Raw genomic sequence first — 15,960 nt, forward strand, 5'->3', positions numbered from 1 at the left:
TGTGAGTGACCTACCACAGTCGAGAGAGAGATCCCGCTATTGATTATGAATTCCAAGGAACTCCAAGAGAAGAGCAAAAGGTAAAGTACTGACTATAGTCCTCAAAGCAAGAGCGGAATTCGACATACCTTGCTTGAACTTTCATTCACTATCAGGCTAGAAAAGGCCAGCAGCATAAAGAAAGGAATTATTATCGCTTAGCGCTTGTGCTGAGGAAGGATCTCAAGCCCTCGGGCGCTATTGATATGATATTGAAAAAGGTATCACGGAACGAAGAACGAACGTGAGTCCTTTGCTCCTCTGGGATATCCTTCTACAGTTTGATTCTCTTTCCTGAGTAACCAAATGTTAAACTGATTGGGGAATGGTGGACTTCGACCCCGGTGTTGTTGTGCCCATGCGAGTAGGGCGACGAAGGTTGTCCGCTTTCTTTTAGATTTAGTGTTGTCAGGCCTTTCGATGCCACCAAGTCCTAATGATGGGCTATTATATAGGGGTCTGCAATGCTTACCCTTACGGTCTTGAGATAAAGTGCAATACCCAATCATGCAAGCATGATGTGACCCCAAGTGGATACCAGCCCCCAACTATCCGAGATAGCACATAAGGTTGCGTTACTATATTCGAAAATCGAATACCAAACCAAGCAAGGTAGCTTAAAAGAAGGGAAATGAATCTGACTATATTTTAAAATTGGACTTTGAGCTTCCTTTCGGGTTTCTCTTAATGCTTCGCCTAACACGGAATAACGAAGAATTTGATAGTTATGGTTTTGAGAAGACCTGGCTACTTGTGGTTCCCCCCCCTTACTCAAACTCAAATAGGGCGGGTTAGTGAGGCAAGCAGCTAAAAGTAGTGATAAAATATCTTCCTTATTTTCATCATGCTTCGCCCAGTGTAAAAGAGTGATTTAGACGTGTATTAGTAAGTACTGGAGAAGACTACTACTGCATATTCGTAGGGGGACCTGTTTATGGATTGAACGAGATTGCTTGATAGGCCTATTGAAGTAAAGAAAAGGGGAAGAACCAATGTATATAAATATCATGCATCTATATGCGCTTTGTCACGAGCTGGATTTGAACCAACACCGCTGGGGAAAAGCAAGCCATGCCTACGTTCAAGAATGATGGCGAGACAGCAGCGTTGTTCATATTCAATCAGGTCATAGCTAGGTTCGGAGTGCCAAAACAAATCGTCACGGATCATGGCTCTCATTTTGAAAAGACCATGATGAAGGAACTATCTGCCAAACTTGGATTTCGACAAGAGCAGTCGTCTCCATACTACCCTCAGTCTAATGGGCAAGTTGAAGCGGTAAACAAGGTTCTCAAAACAGAGGACTGTTAACAAAAAGAAAACCAACTGGCATCTAATGTTGTTTCCGGCATTATGGGCCTATCGAACCTTGGTCAAAACGGCTACAGGCTTTACTCCTTTCCAATTGGTTCACGGAGTGGAGGCCATCTTACCCATTGAATGTGAAATACCTTCCTTGAAACTAGCAATAGAGCTCCTACCTGAAACCACCCCTGAAGAGGAACGTCTTGTTCATTTAAAACAACTGGATGAACACCGCAGAGATGCGGCTACTATAAACGAGGCACATAAGAAACATGTTAAGACACAATATGACAAGGTTTTTATACCTCGAACTTTCTCTGAAGGAGACTTGGTATTGGTTTATGACCAGGACAAAGATGAGCTGGGGGCAGGAAAATTTTTGTCTATGTGGCTAGGTCCTTACATAGTGAGACGAGTCCTAGGAAAAGGAGCCTATGAATTAGAAGATTATGAAGGGAACGCTCTAGAGAGGCCCAGAAAAGGGCTGTATTTGAAGAGGTATTATGCCTAGGCAGCAATGCCCGGGCGATGTATTAAAAACAAATAAAGTCGAGCGTGGAGTCAACACTTGTTTCCACCCTTTCTCATAATAGTGGGGAATCCCGATCTATTAACCACTCCCGATACCTCTTCGCGCTCCCACCCAATCCTTGCTGTTCGGCATTCATCCTGATGTTGATCCAACCTTCGAAGTGGATAGGCCGCCAACACTCAGACTGGGAAGAGTCCAGGGCTATAGTTGAAATCGGGATCGGATGGTTCTCTCACAAATAATAATAGTAGGGGCAACCGCCTCATCAATTCCGCTTCTGGGTCCGTCATATCCGATTCATATTATGGAGCTTGCATCATGATGGGCCGTAATGAATTTATCTCTTGTCAGGCCCGGGTTATTACATAGTAGGGTTTGTGGGTCGAGCCCTTATTATAATAGTTGGGAAATTCTTATGAAAATGCATGCATCGAATCTCATTATTCCTCCCACCCAACTCTAATATTCTAAATGGCATGGTTTGCAATCCGCGGCTTATAACTCAGCTTTCTCATTTCTCACATCTTCGTCCAGTCACCTTGGCAGACGAATGATCCAGATAAGGTATCAATTTGAGCACATCAGCCTTTACTTTATCCTAGACCAACCTTCTGGTCTGAATCATATAATTCTGATGACCAGGCCACTTGTCGAACTCATGGTTAGGGTTCCCGTCCCATCGACCTAACTCAGTGAGTCATGGTACCCAACCTACCTAACTCATCTATTCTGGGAGCATGGTACCCATCTCTCACCTACTTATCTACCCTAGCTCCAATTCAGGTCATATCTTAATTACTGGTTGAGAGGCCTCCACTCACCTATGATTGATGGAAACCAAGGAGCTGGACATGCTGATCATACACATGGGAATGGGGCTGAAGTTGTGCAAGACCCTTTGTCACTTCCTAGTGGCCCAATTACAAGACTTAGAGCCAAACGTTTCAAGGAAGCACTAAATGGGCTAATCCAAGAGAATTGGGCTGATTCTAAAAAGACCAAGATGGGCTCAAATAATAATCAAGGCTTAGTCCATGTCATCAAAGCAGTTGAAGAGGATAATTAGCATGCAAAAACGTGACCAGCTTGGTTTGACCATTAAAGGGTGTGAACTCGTTGAGTTTCAAGGATATTAAATAGGGGAATGAACTTGGTCTTGGCTGGTTATGAATTTAGTCATTTAGTTATTTTGGTTGCCTCTAGAAGTCCAAAGAGACCTAAAAATATTGGGACTTGTTTATGTTGGCACTTGTGTTGCTTTTAAAGCTATAATTAAGACTTTTCCTATTCTTGGAGGGTTGTTCCAAGTATATATATGGGCATAACGAATTTTGTAAGGGATATAGAATTTTGTTTTCAGAAAATTATTATTGTGAGGTCTTGTGTTCCTCTTTGTTCTTGAAAGAACTTTTTGAGCTTATCAAGTTAATCTTGTGGCGTTCAAACAACCAAACTTATCACCTTGATTCTTGAAGAGATTCAGATTCTTGGTGTGGCGTTTCAATCCTTCGTAGTCTTGGTTTCTCATCTAGTTAGGTGACGGGTCAAGCCTCAACAATTCTTGTCTACACGATCTTGGGGTTTCAAACCATCATTGCTATCGGGTTTCATCACATTTGTTGGTGGAGTTCATATCATTTTGGTATCAGAGCCTTGGTTCTAAGGCAAGTTTGACTATCTTTTATTATTGTTTCTATTTTTTTTTAATCTCCTGTTCCCTGCTGTGAAAAAAAAAAAAAAAAGAAAAGAAAAAGTACTCTATTCCAGTAAGAAAATTTCTTACTTTCTATCTTGTTTCTCACCTTATTCAAGTTCTTGACCTTTCTGAGTAAGAAAATTTCTTCCTTTCTATCTTGTTTCTCACATTATTCAAGTTCTTGACCTTTTTGATGAGTTTTGGTTATTTCTCAATTGCTGCTGGATTATTTTGAATTAGTTTCTTGAAGTTCGATTAAGAACTAAGAAGACACAAAAGAGTGGAAAAAGGCAAGAGTGTGTGAGACCAAAAGAGGGTAAAAGCCGTTTAGAGTGAAAACACGAGTGTAAGTGTATTAATTCTTGAGTGAAACACGTGAGGGAGTGCTTGTGAGGATTCTAACCTTGTTTTGCAGATTCTAAACATGTCCAATAATCAAGAAGAAGACACAACCGAAGAATTTCGACAACCCGCAGCTTCGAACCTCCAAATGCAAGCGTTGTTAGGGGAGATGAGGCGTATGTTGAGGGCTGAATTAGAACCTATTCACGAGAGGTTGGACAGGGTAGAAGCAGAAACTCCTAGGGGACAGCAACAAGACAATCCCAATAGGCAACAAGGTGGGCGTGTTCCGTGGCGGAATGTTGAGGAAGAGGCGGAGTTGGAGGAATTTGATGAGCCATATTTGAACCGAGGCAGGTTTGAGCGTGGGTATGGGAATAGAGAAGCTAGGATGGGTAGGCCTAGGAGGGATAATGATTTAGGAAACATAAAGATTAAAATTCCGTCTTTTCAAGGTAAAAATGATCCTGAAGCTTATTTGAAGTGGGAAACTAAAATGGAGATGGTGTTTGATTGTCACAACTACTCGGAGATAAAGAAGGTTAAGTTGGCTGCAATTGAATTCACAGATTATGCCATTGTTTGGTGGGATCAATTACTGATTAATAGGAGGAGAAATAGAGAGCCACCCGTGGACACTTGGGAGGAGATGAAAATGCTTATGAGGAGGCGTTTTGTACCCAACCATTATTATAGGGGATTGTATCAAAAAATGCAGAGGTTAACTCAAGGTTCCAAGAGTGTGGATGAGTATTACAAGGAGATGGAGGTAGCAATGATCCGGGCTAATGTAGAAGAGGACCGAGAAGCCACCATGGCTAGGTTTTTGCACGGTTTAAATCGTGAGATTGCAGATATAGTCGAGATGCAGCACTATGTTGAGTTAACAGATATGGTGCATCAAGCCATAAAAGTGGAGGAACAATTCAAACGAAAGGGATTGGCTAGGAGGGGACAACCTATGGCTACCACCAGCCCATGGAAGACAGCTCCAAAAAGGGACGAGTAGCTTCAAAATAAGCAAAAATTTGAACCCTCTAAGAATGCCAAACCAACAACCACCACTACTTCAGGTAACACCGAGGCTTCCATTTCTAAAACACGTGATATTAAGTGTTTTAAATGTCAGGGGCGGGGACACATAGCCAGCCAGTGTGTAAACAAAAGGGTGATGGTGATAAACGCCCAAGGAGAGAGCTTGAGTCGGAGAATGAGGAAGAAGTAGATGATGATGACATGCCACCTTTGGAGGATGCCGATGATGAGCAAAATGCTGTGGTTGGAGATTTATTGGTAGCAAGGCGAGTTCTCAATGTGCAAGTTAAGGAGGAAGAAAGTAACCAAAGGGAAAACTTGTTTCATACTCGGTGCTTTGTAAATAACAAAGTTTGCAGCGTCATTATTGATGGTGGGAGTTGCACAAACGTAGCCAGCACTTATTTGGTGGAGAAATTGGCCTTAACCACCTTGAAACATCCTCACCCTTACCGGCTTCAGTGGCTGAATGAATGTGGCGAAATCAAGGTGACAAGGCAAGTGTTGGTGGCATTATCCATTGGCAAATATGAGGATGAGGTGCTTTGTGATGTGGTTCCTATGCATGCATGCCATTTATTGTTGGGAAGACCATGGCAGTATGATCGGAGGGTTACGCATGATGGATTCACAAATAGGTATTCTTTCACTCTTAAAAGGCAACCCATTACTCTTGTGCCATTAACTCCAAAACAGGTCATGGAGGACCAACTAAAGTTACAAAGATCAAATGAAAAGAAAAAAAAAAAAGAAAGGAAGGCCGAAAGTGGAAAAAAAGAGTTGAAAAAAAAAGAAAGAGAGAAAAACATTGATCAGAGTGAAAAAGAAAGAGAGAGGATTTCGGCCATAGTGAGAGCAAGAGAGGAAAAATTCAGTTACATTGCAAAAAAAAGTGAGATCAAGAGAGCATTATTTTCACACCAGCCCCTTATTGTACTCATGTACAAGGAGGCTCTTTTATGTACTAATGATCTCGTCGGTACTTTGCCGAGCAATATTGTTTCTCTTTTGCAGAAGTTTGAAGATGTCTTTCCCGAAGAGGTACCTAGTGGCTTACCTCCAATCCGAGGGATTGAACATCAAATTGATTTCATACCCGGTGCATCAATTCCTAACCGACCTGCTTATAGGAGCAATCCTGAGGAGACCAAGGAACTTCAGAGGCAAGTAGGTGAATTATTGGAGAAGGGGTATGTGCGTGAAAGCATGAGTCCTTGTGCGGTCCCGGTGCTATTAGTTCCTAAGAAGGATGGAATATGGAGAATGTGTGTTGACTGCCGGGCCATCAACAACATAACGGTAAAGTATCGTCATCCTATTCCTAGGTTAGATGATATGCTGGATGAATTGCATGGTTCTTGTGTCTTTACAAAAATTGATCTTAAGAGTGGATATCATCAAATTAGGATGAAGGAAGGTGATGAATGGAAAACTACTTTTAAAACTAAATATGGTTTGTATGAATGGTTAGTGATGCCTTTCGGCTTAACTAATGCGCCAAGCACATTTATGCGTTTGATGAACCATGTTTTGCGTGCATTTATTGGCAGATTTGTAGTTGTGTATTTTGATGATATCCTAATTTATAGCAAAAACTTGGAAGAACATGTGATGCATTTAAAATCTGTTTTGGAAATCTTGAGGAAAGAAAAGTTGTTTGCTAATCTCAAGAAGTGCACCTTTTGCACGGATAAGCTTGTGTTTCTTGGTTTTGTTGTTAGTAAGAGAGGAATTGGGGTGGACGAGGAAAAGGTGAAGGCAATCCAAGAGTAGCCAACGCCTACAACAATCAGCCAAGTGAGGAGTTTCCACGGCTTAGCTAGCTTCTATAGACGGTTTGTGCGTGATTTTAGTAGCTTAGCCGCCCCTCTTACTGAAGTCATCAAGAAAAATGTGCCGTTTAAGTGGGGAAAAGAACAAGAAAATGCATTTAATCTGATCAAAGAAAAGTTAACTAATGCACCTTTGCTTGTTTTACCTAACTTTGCTAAAACTTTTGAAATTGAGTGTGATGCTTCAGGAATAGGTATTGGAGCTGTTTTGATGCAAGGTGGTCATCCAGTTGCTTATTTCAGTGAAAAGTTGAGTGGGGCAGCCCTAAATTACCCCACTTATGATAAGGAAATGTATGCCTTGGTAAGGGCTTTGGAAAATTGGCAGCACTATCTATGGCCAAAGGAATTTGTGATTCACACAGATCATGAATCTTTGAAGCATTTGAAAGGACAGCAAAGGTTGAACAAACGCCATGCCAAGTGGGTGGAATTCATTGAAACATTTCCTTATGTGATCAGATACAAGCAAGGTAAGGAAAATGTGGTGGCTGATGCATTGTCCCGAAGGTATGCTTTACTTTCCATTTTAGATACAAAATTGCTTGGCTTTGAATATATTAAGGATTTGTATGCACAAGATTCTGATTTTGCTGATGTGTTCAATGCATGTGAAAAAGTGGCGTTTGATAAGTTTTATAGGCAAGATGGATTTTTGTTTCGGGAAAATAAACTGTGTGTGCCTATGTGTTCTTTGCGTGAATTGCTTGTGAGAGAAGCTCATGGTGGTGGTTTGATGGGTCATTTTGGTGTAGCTAAGACTTTAGGAATTTTGCATGATCATTTTTTTTGGCCTCATATGAAACGTGATGTGGAAAGAATCTGTGAGAAGTGTATCACGTGTAAACATGCTAAGTCTAAGTTGAAACCCCATGGTTTGTACACCCCTTTGCCAATACCTAGTGAACCTTGGACTGATATTTCTATGGATTTTGTTTTAGGTTTACCTAGGACTAAGAGGGGGAGAGATTCAATTTTTGTGGTGGTAGATAGATTTTCCAAGATGGCACACTTCATTGCTTGTCATAAAACTGATGATGCATCACATATAGCTGATTTGTTCTTCAAAGAAATTGTTAAGTTACATGGCATGCCTAGGACCATTGTTTCTGATAGGGATGCAAAGTTTTTGAGTTACTTTTGGAAGACTTTGTGGGGAAAGTTGGGAACCAAATTGTTGTTTTCTACTGCTTGTCATCCACAAACGGATGGTCAAACTGAAGTAGTAAATAGAACTTTGTCTTCTTTGTTGCGTGCTATCATTAAAAAGAATTTGAAAACATGGGAAGATTGTTTGCCACATGTTGAATTTGCTTACAATAGAAGTATACATTCTGCAACTAAGTTTTCACCATTTGAAATTGTTTATGGCTTTAACCCATTGTCACCTTTGGATTTAACTCCTTTACCTTTGAGTGAACGTGTGAACTTAGATGGCAAAAAGAAGGCAGAATTTGTAAAGATGATTCATGAAAAGGCACGGCTGAACATTGAAAGGAGGACTCAACAATATGTCCATCAAGCCAACAAGGGACGCAAGAAGGTAGTATTTGAACCAGGAGATTGGGTTTGGTTACACTTAAGGAAGGAACGTTTTCCAGAGAAACGGCGTTCAAAACTCCTACCTCGGGGTGACGGACCATTCCAAGTAGTGGAGCGCATCAATGATAATGCCTACAAGCTTGACTTACCGAGTGAGTATGGTGTTAGTGCAAGCTTTAATGTTGCTGATTTGTCTCCATTTGATGTAGGTGATGATTTGAGGACAAATCCTTCTCAAGAGGGGGAGAATGATGGAAACCAAGGAGCTGGACATGCTGATCATACACATGGGAATGGGGCTGAAGTTGTGCAAGACCCTTTGTCACTTCCTAGTGGCCCAATTACAAGACTTAGAGCCAAACGTTTCAAGGAAGCACTAAATGGGCTAATCCAAGAGAATTGGGCTGATTCTAAAAAGACCAAGATGGGCTCAAATAATAATCAAGGCTTAGTCCATGTCATCAAAGCAGTTGAAGAGGATAATTAGCATGCAAAAACGTGACCAGCTTGGTTTGACCATTAAAGGGTGTGAACTCGTTGAGTTTCAAGGATATTAAATAGGGGAATGAACTTGGTCTTGGCTGGTTATGAATTTAGTCATTTAGTTATTTTGGTTGCCTCTAGAAGTCCAAAGAGACCTAAAAATATTGGGACTTGTTTATGTTGGCACTTGTGTGCTTTTAAAGCTATAATTAAGACTTTTCCTATTCTTGGAGGGTTGTTCCAAGTATATATATGGGCATAACGAATTTTGTAAGGGATATAGAATTTTGTTTTCAGAAAATTATTATTGTGAGGTCTTGTGTTCCTCTTTGTTCTTGAAAGAACTTTTTGAGCTTATCAAGTTAATCTTGTGGCGTTCAAACAACCAAACTTATCACCTTGATTCTTGAAGAGATTCAGATTCTTGGTGTGGCGTTTCAATCCTTCGTAGTCTTGGTTTCTCATCTAGTTAGGTGACGGGTCAAGCCTCAACAATTCTTGTCTACACGATCTTGGGGTTTCAAACCATCATTGCTATCGGGTTTCATCACATTTGTTGGTGGAGTTCATATCAGATTGAAGGTGCTCGACCAACCTACCTAAGCAGCGATTCAAGCCTCCCTACGCTCCACCTCCTAGTGATGCCCCCCGGCCTACCTTTAGCAGTGATTCTCAGTCTTTCCTAGGACAGTAGCTCTACGGGCCTTCTCCTCTAGAACCAGTCAAAAGCTAGTGACTATAGAACCAGTAGCAAGCCAGTAAGCAAGTAGAAAGCCGGTAAATAAATAATTACTTTTAATAAGAATACTTAGTTGAGGGATGATTCTCCATTAATCTTTTCTTTTGGTTAGGTGATTCCACCAGCTTTTTCCTTTCCAGATCGAGATCCATATTTGGGTTTTCGAAAGCGAGATCCTGTTCGAGATCGATAGCTTGCCTATATTAATAAGGAAACACCAGCATCAGCAGTAGTATATCCAGCAGCATCAGTCGGTTAAGCAGTAGATTAAGCAAGTGATTTAGTTGTTTATGGGTCAGTTGATTCTGGTGATGCACCTGTAGTTATTGAAGGAGTTGACTGAGCAAAGGCATCAGAGTAAGCGTCAGTGGATTTTCTGTCATTTCCACTTGGACCTTCGCTAGCTAAGCTACACACCAAGGGATATAGGAACGGAGCTTATTCCAGATCGTGAAGAGCCAGACCCTACGCTAGCAGCATATCCAGCACCCGAACCATAAATAGCAAGAGCGAAGGCAAAGCCAGATGCAGATCCTACAAGGGCAGGTGCAGATCCTACAAGGACAGGTACACCAGTCGATTAAGCTGTTGACTAAGCGGTTGATCTCGATCCAGCAAATGATTATTCTGATGATCCACTTTCAGAGCCATAGCCAGCATAAGCAGCATCAGAGCCAGACCTATGACTAGTAGATCCATCACCAGTAGCAGGAAAGGCAGGAGCAAGAGCAAGGAAAGCATATGAGCTAGTTCTTTATCCAGCAGCAGTAGAGGCAGCAAGAGCGAAGGCAGGGAAGACAGCTATACTACTACGGCTATCTAGCCCGAAGCCACCAAAGCCAAGCCATCGATGACCTTGATGCTGCGTATCGCACGCTTGTTCTATTTCTTTATATAGTTATAACGCTCTAATTAACTGACAAAGCGTCCGTTCGCGGAGGTTGTTGTACTTTTCGTAGTTGCTTGTAGTTTTCAGATTTTTTTAGTGTTCAGTGTAACTTAGTACAAGATCGAAAAGAATGCTCTTCGGAGCTGTAATGCCCAAAAACTCCCATGCCTTTCTTGGCCCAACCGGCTGGCTATTTTCGACAAGCCTTTCTTCATAGAGGAGGAAGCAGAACGATACTTTAATGGGGCTATGATGGTTGTACATGGGGATATCGTACCTTTTTTTCAATTCGTTTATAAGCTATTCAATAAATGTTTGCTTAGTCAAGAAGCTGGTGGTGCTCACACTGGGAATGTGACACACAATCACATTTCTGTGAATTGTTGTAATCCTGGTGCCACTTTGTCCTTTCATACATCCCATGAGACAGCGCACCAGGACAGTAACTTGCAGGAAGTGGTCTCTAACATTCCCGGTTCACCCGGGTTGGTGGAGTCGTTCCATAGCGCTGTTATCGACAGCCCTCGTGCATCATTTGAAATGATTCCTCTTCCTATTGCTCGTTGTGATGCAGCGGAACCATGGCAATTAGGATCTCAAGACGCAGCAACACCTATGATGCAAGGAATAATGGACTTACATCACGATATCTTTTTCTTCCTCATTCTGATTTTGGTTTTCGTATCATGGATCTTGGTTCGCGCTTTATGGCATTTCCACTATCAAAAAAATCCAATCCCGCAAAGGATTGTTCATGGAACTACTATCGAGATTCTTCGGACCATCTTTCCTAGTATCATCCCGATGTTCATTGCTATACCATCATTTGCTCTCTTACACTCAATGGACGAGGTAGTAGTAGATCCAGCCATTACTATCAAAGCTATTGGACATCAATGGTATCGGACTTATGAGTATTCAGACTATAACAATTCCGATGAACAGTCACTCACTTTTGACAGTTATACGATTCCAGAAGATGATCTAGAATTTGGTCAATCACGTTTATTAGAAGTGGACAATAGAGTGGTTGTACCAGCCAAAACTCATCTACGTATTATTGTAACATCTGCTGATGTACCTCATAGTTGGGCTGTACCTTCCTCAGGTGTCAAATGTGATGCTGTACCTGGTCGTTTAAATCAGATCTCCATTTCGGTACAACGAGAAGGAGTTTACTATGGTCAGTGCAGTGAGATTTGTGGAACTAATCATGCCTTTACGCGTGCGCTCGGAAACATAGGCCGACTGCTGAGCCCACTCTGGCTCAGCCGCACCACCTGTGGTGCGAGCCACCCGAGAAGCAAGCTATTACAGCGAGCGGCTGGAGCTATAGGGAGCCGAGGAGCAAGGCAGTAGATAAGATAGAAGAAGGGGCCAGGCTCCCGGTGGAGCAGAGGAGACGGTTAGGATAACGAACTTGAAACGCGGAGCCCGAGCGGCCGGCGAGCGAGTGGTTAGTGGCCAATAGCGCCCTAGTTGATGGCATTCCTCTCTGCGGCTGGCACTCGAGGAACCACAGGGCACTCCATACGGAGCAAGCAAGTCTTAGGGATGAGACGCCCGCGCAAGGACCTCAATTCTCATTAGGAGGTCGAACCAAGGACCTATGGAAGTCGGGGCTACCCCGTCCCCATGGGCAACGCAACAGTGTCCTGAGGGAGGAGTTTAGAGGCCTTATAGTAGCACGGACTTCTTTTTCTTTCTAGGTCATGCGAAGGGGGCCAGTCCAAGATCGTACTGTTCCTCTACAAAGACAACAGACGCTCTCAATGGCTAGGCGCCACTCTCTTTCTGAGTTATTCCAGCTTCTTCATGATTTCGTGCCGCGGTGAACAAACAAAACCAAAAAAAAAAGAGGGCCGTCTCCGCTACAGGAGAAGGACCTGCAACGGCAGAGACTATTGACCCTATTCTTGTTCCTAGTCGTCTGTTACGAGTCCGGGAAGCCTGGAATCCTAAATATGAGGGATCCCTCAAAATAGAGAAGGGCGGGCAGGGCTTCCGCAAGGGCCTCACCCCTCTTCCCGGTCAAGATAGATGGGAAGGGGCCCTATCAAGTTAAGGGCATAACCAGCCTCTTTATTTATGTACGTACACCTTTGTTTCAGGGTGGGGCCGCCCTTCCTCCTGCTAATCCGGCCATTTCCGAACCTGTCTTTCCCACCCCATTCAATTCATTGGAGGACTTCTCAATTCTTGCGATTCTCAGCCCCCTTAGCTTATTATTATGAAAAGGGAAAAGGGCTTTTTCAGCTTGCTGCTCGCTTTCTCGCTTCCGAGAGGCGAAGGGAGCCTGACTTACGGTTTCCAAGCCTGGCGCGAAGCGAAGGGATTGGATTTCACCTATGATCAGATCAGTGGGCAACCATAGTTTACTTTTTTCGTGGTGTTGTTGACGTTGTTGAAAGCTAATTTTTAAGTAGGCCTCGCTTTTCGGAGCTGCTCCCAGCTCACACTATGGTGGAGGAGGTGCCGTGAAGATCTAGGAGTGTGAGCAGTACGAGCTGAAAGGCTCCCATACTGTTTGGAGGGCAGGGGGCATAGATGCCAAACAAACCTGACCCCTATCTATCTTTGTAGAAGCTGTTCCTAGGAAAGATTATGGTTCTCGGGTATCCAATCAATTAATCCCCCAAACCGGGGAAGCTTAAGCGGAAATGAAAGAGTAGGGTGAGGGATAAGGGGGGAAGCCACTAAATGGAAGGCTTCGCTCGCTCGCTCTAACGCTCGTTTAGTAGACAGCGAGTGGAGTGCATAAGCCCTTTTAGAGATAGGGGCGAGTACTACACGAGCTCGTAAGTCAAGTACGGAATGAGCCTTGTCTACGAAGCAGAGCGACCTCGTCTTGCTTGCTTCTGGCGAAGCTTCTAGCACTAGATAATAGGCATTCATGTATGGTAGGAATACTACTTATTAGGCCGACCATTACATAGGAGCGATAGCGAAGCCAAGCCGTTTAAAGGCGAGCAGCCCTTATAGCTATAGCAAACGGCCTACTTATAGCCCTATTTTTCCCCGTTTTCAATAAGCCCCGCCTGGGCCCCTCTCTGATAAGGAAGGAAATAACCTAAAAAGATCATATGAAAAAGCTCCTTGAACGAATTTATGGAGTGCTTTTTCCATTTCTTGTTGGCTATATGTGGAGACTCCTTCTTTTCAAGCTTTTTTCGGGAACTCAGAATTTCGAACCATTTTTAGATCTCCCCTTATCCCTCTATCTGTTTATGGATTCTAATCCAGTGGATTTCTCTCCGAATTTATCTTTCCCCCCTTCCGTTAACCAAGAGGAAATATTTCAGGAATTGGATGGGGAAGGGCAGCAGCCTATAGAGGTGGATCCAAGTACCCCCGATTCCGATTTGTTTGACCTCGATAAAGAGGGGGATAAAATAACCTTTTATGAAGATACCATTTCCGACCTCGTCCATGAATTAAGAGATGAAGAAAAAAGGCCACTCCCCGACGAGCCACACCGAATAAACCGATCTATTGATCGAGTCAGGGAGAATTTTAGTGCTCCCGACAAAAAAGAGAGTGATAGTCTAGCAGGAATTGCCAAGGAAATACAGGAAAATCGCCTGATGAGTCGGGCATATTTTTATTTCAATTCTTACCTCGACATAGAGGTAAAAGATGATCTAACTGGAGTTACTGAAGAGGAACTGATAAAAGACCATGATGAAGGAAGTTAAATTTCATAGTCATAGTCGGATCCCCAAAGTGTTCCCGGACCGCATGCATACATCCGCAAGTAACCTTAGTGCAACATGGCAAATTTCATTGAGAGGAATCAGCAAAGAAAAGAAAACGGGTCATCATCTTAATGTGTATTTGAGAGATTGTCCTCGGGCTGAGGAGTGTCCAAGCAGTGGGGAGCTGGCTTTTGGTGCCCAATCTTGGACAATGGGCGAAAGCCCGATCCATTGATCAATATCGCGTGATTGTTCTATCTATCGCTGTAGCTGCGAGCGCTTCATCTATCTGGTCTTTCATCCTTGATTAGTCTTTCGGTGATCTTATATCTACAACAATTCCGTCGCCATCTACCAAAACGAGTAGGAGCTACATCCTTCTTCTTACTGACAGCTACGTGCTGGCTTTTTCATTCTTCCCTACCATCCCGGCAAGCGCTGGAACTTCTTCCATCCTCGTGTACTCTTCTTGCTCGCTCTCCAGGTTTGGCCCGGCTGAACCTCCTTCTCTAGACCTCCGTTGACCTGCTTCTTCCTTAACTAAAAGTGACCGATGTGAAGAAGTGACGATGACGATGCCAAGCAAATTCCTAGCAGGGCTGCTGACACGCGAATTACGACCAAGCACTCCACCCCATAAAAATCCTTCGATCTCTGACCGTGCTTTTCACATTTCCCTTGGAAGGAAAGGACACTCTCTGAGGCGCATCTTTGTGTGTTAGATTTGAGAGCCTTTACTTGACTATTCCTATGAGTGGCTTACCACGCCACCACCTCCCAAAGTTAAACCGTCTTCAATCGAAAGGAAAGATACGCGGCTACCAAGGTCTTCTCTCTCTTCAGCAATCTTCCTAGCTACAATCCTTTAAGAAACATTATGTACAAGAGTTAAGTGAAAAATTGATTTTATATTCTTATATATATTACAAGTTGGATCATGCAGACTGACGAGATACGTACTCCTCCTGTTCGAACCGGGGTTTGAAAAAAAACTCCTCCTCAGGAGGATAGGAGGGATGGGGTTTCTCTCGCTTTTGGATGACGTCTGCCTTGCTTCTAGTGAAGGAGAGAATTCCCCTTAGGTCGCCAAACTAGCACCTACGACTAAGGGGAATGGAATGTCGACCACAGGGTGAGAGAATCTTCTAATACGAGGGCGAGAACTAGTTTTCGTCCTTCGCTCTACCTACTTCTAAGGATAATAGATCTATATAGGGAGAATTCACTTGGAAGCCTTCTCCTTTAGATAAATACCCTCTTTGTCCCCCGCCGGGTGACAAAGCCATTTTTTGTGATATAACATTTTGGTGCAAGGAGCTGCGGAATCTTCTACTGGTACATGGACAAACTGCCTCTGCGGAAGAGACTTAGCTCTTATATGCCTAGCCCACGCCGGCTCTAGTTGCGTAAAAAATGATTGATTTACCCATTCAAAGCAACGAATAAAACTGCGTTCCATTCTTTTTTCTTATTATTCTATATTTCTGAAATGCATCTGATCCAGAAGAAAAGCGTCAAGGGCTGGTAAGGTATGCCAATGCTTGAAGAAAGGTGGTAGCGTTTTATACCTTATAGCTTCACAGTTACAAAGACCTTCATTTTGCTCATTCATGAAGCACCGTCAGAGAATTCTTATTACTTACCTTAACCCATGTAGAGGAGTATGAACCTGACCTAGGCTCTTTTCGCTAACATTGTTTGATTATTGAAAGAACCCAAATCTTGATCCGAGAGAGGAATCCCTTATCTTTGAGACTACCCTTAGGACTCTATAAAGTCATTAAAATCTATTCTAGTGTCAATGCCCAATGATTATCTTATAATCTATCGC

General features: G+C 42.9%; 1 protein-coding gene and 1 long non-coding RNA gene across 2 annotated transcripts in view; one reads left to right on the forward strand and one right to left on the reverse strand.

Annotated features, from left to right (window-relative positions):
• Positions 1-15,960, reverse strand: part of LOC133870369 (uncharacterized) — a 59,987-nt gene that overhangs the window by 12,362 nt on the left and 31,665 nt on the right. The gene's annotated exons all lie outside the window — the stretch shown is intronic.
• On the forward strand, positions 10,687-13,446 carry LOC133870519 (cytochrome c oxidase subunit 2). The gene has a single exon (XM_062307680.1). The coding sequence runs from the start codon at positions 10,687-10,689 to the stop codon at positions 11,791-11,793; it is 1,107 nt and encodes a 368-aa protein (XP_062163664.1). The 3' UTR covers positions 11,794-13,446.

The sequence above is a fragment of the Alnus glutinosa genome, chromosome 6 (assembly GCF_958979055.1).
Source record: "Alnus glutinosa chromosome 6, dhAlnGlut1.1, whole genome shotgun sequence".
Classification (NCBI taxonomy): Eukaryota; Viridiplantae; Streptophyta; class Magnoliopsida; order Fagales; family Betulaceae; genus Alnus; species Alnus glutinosa.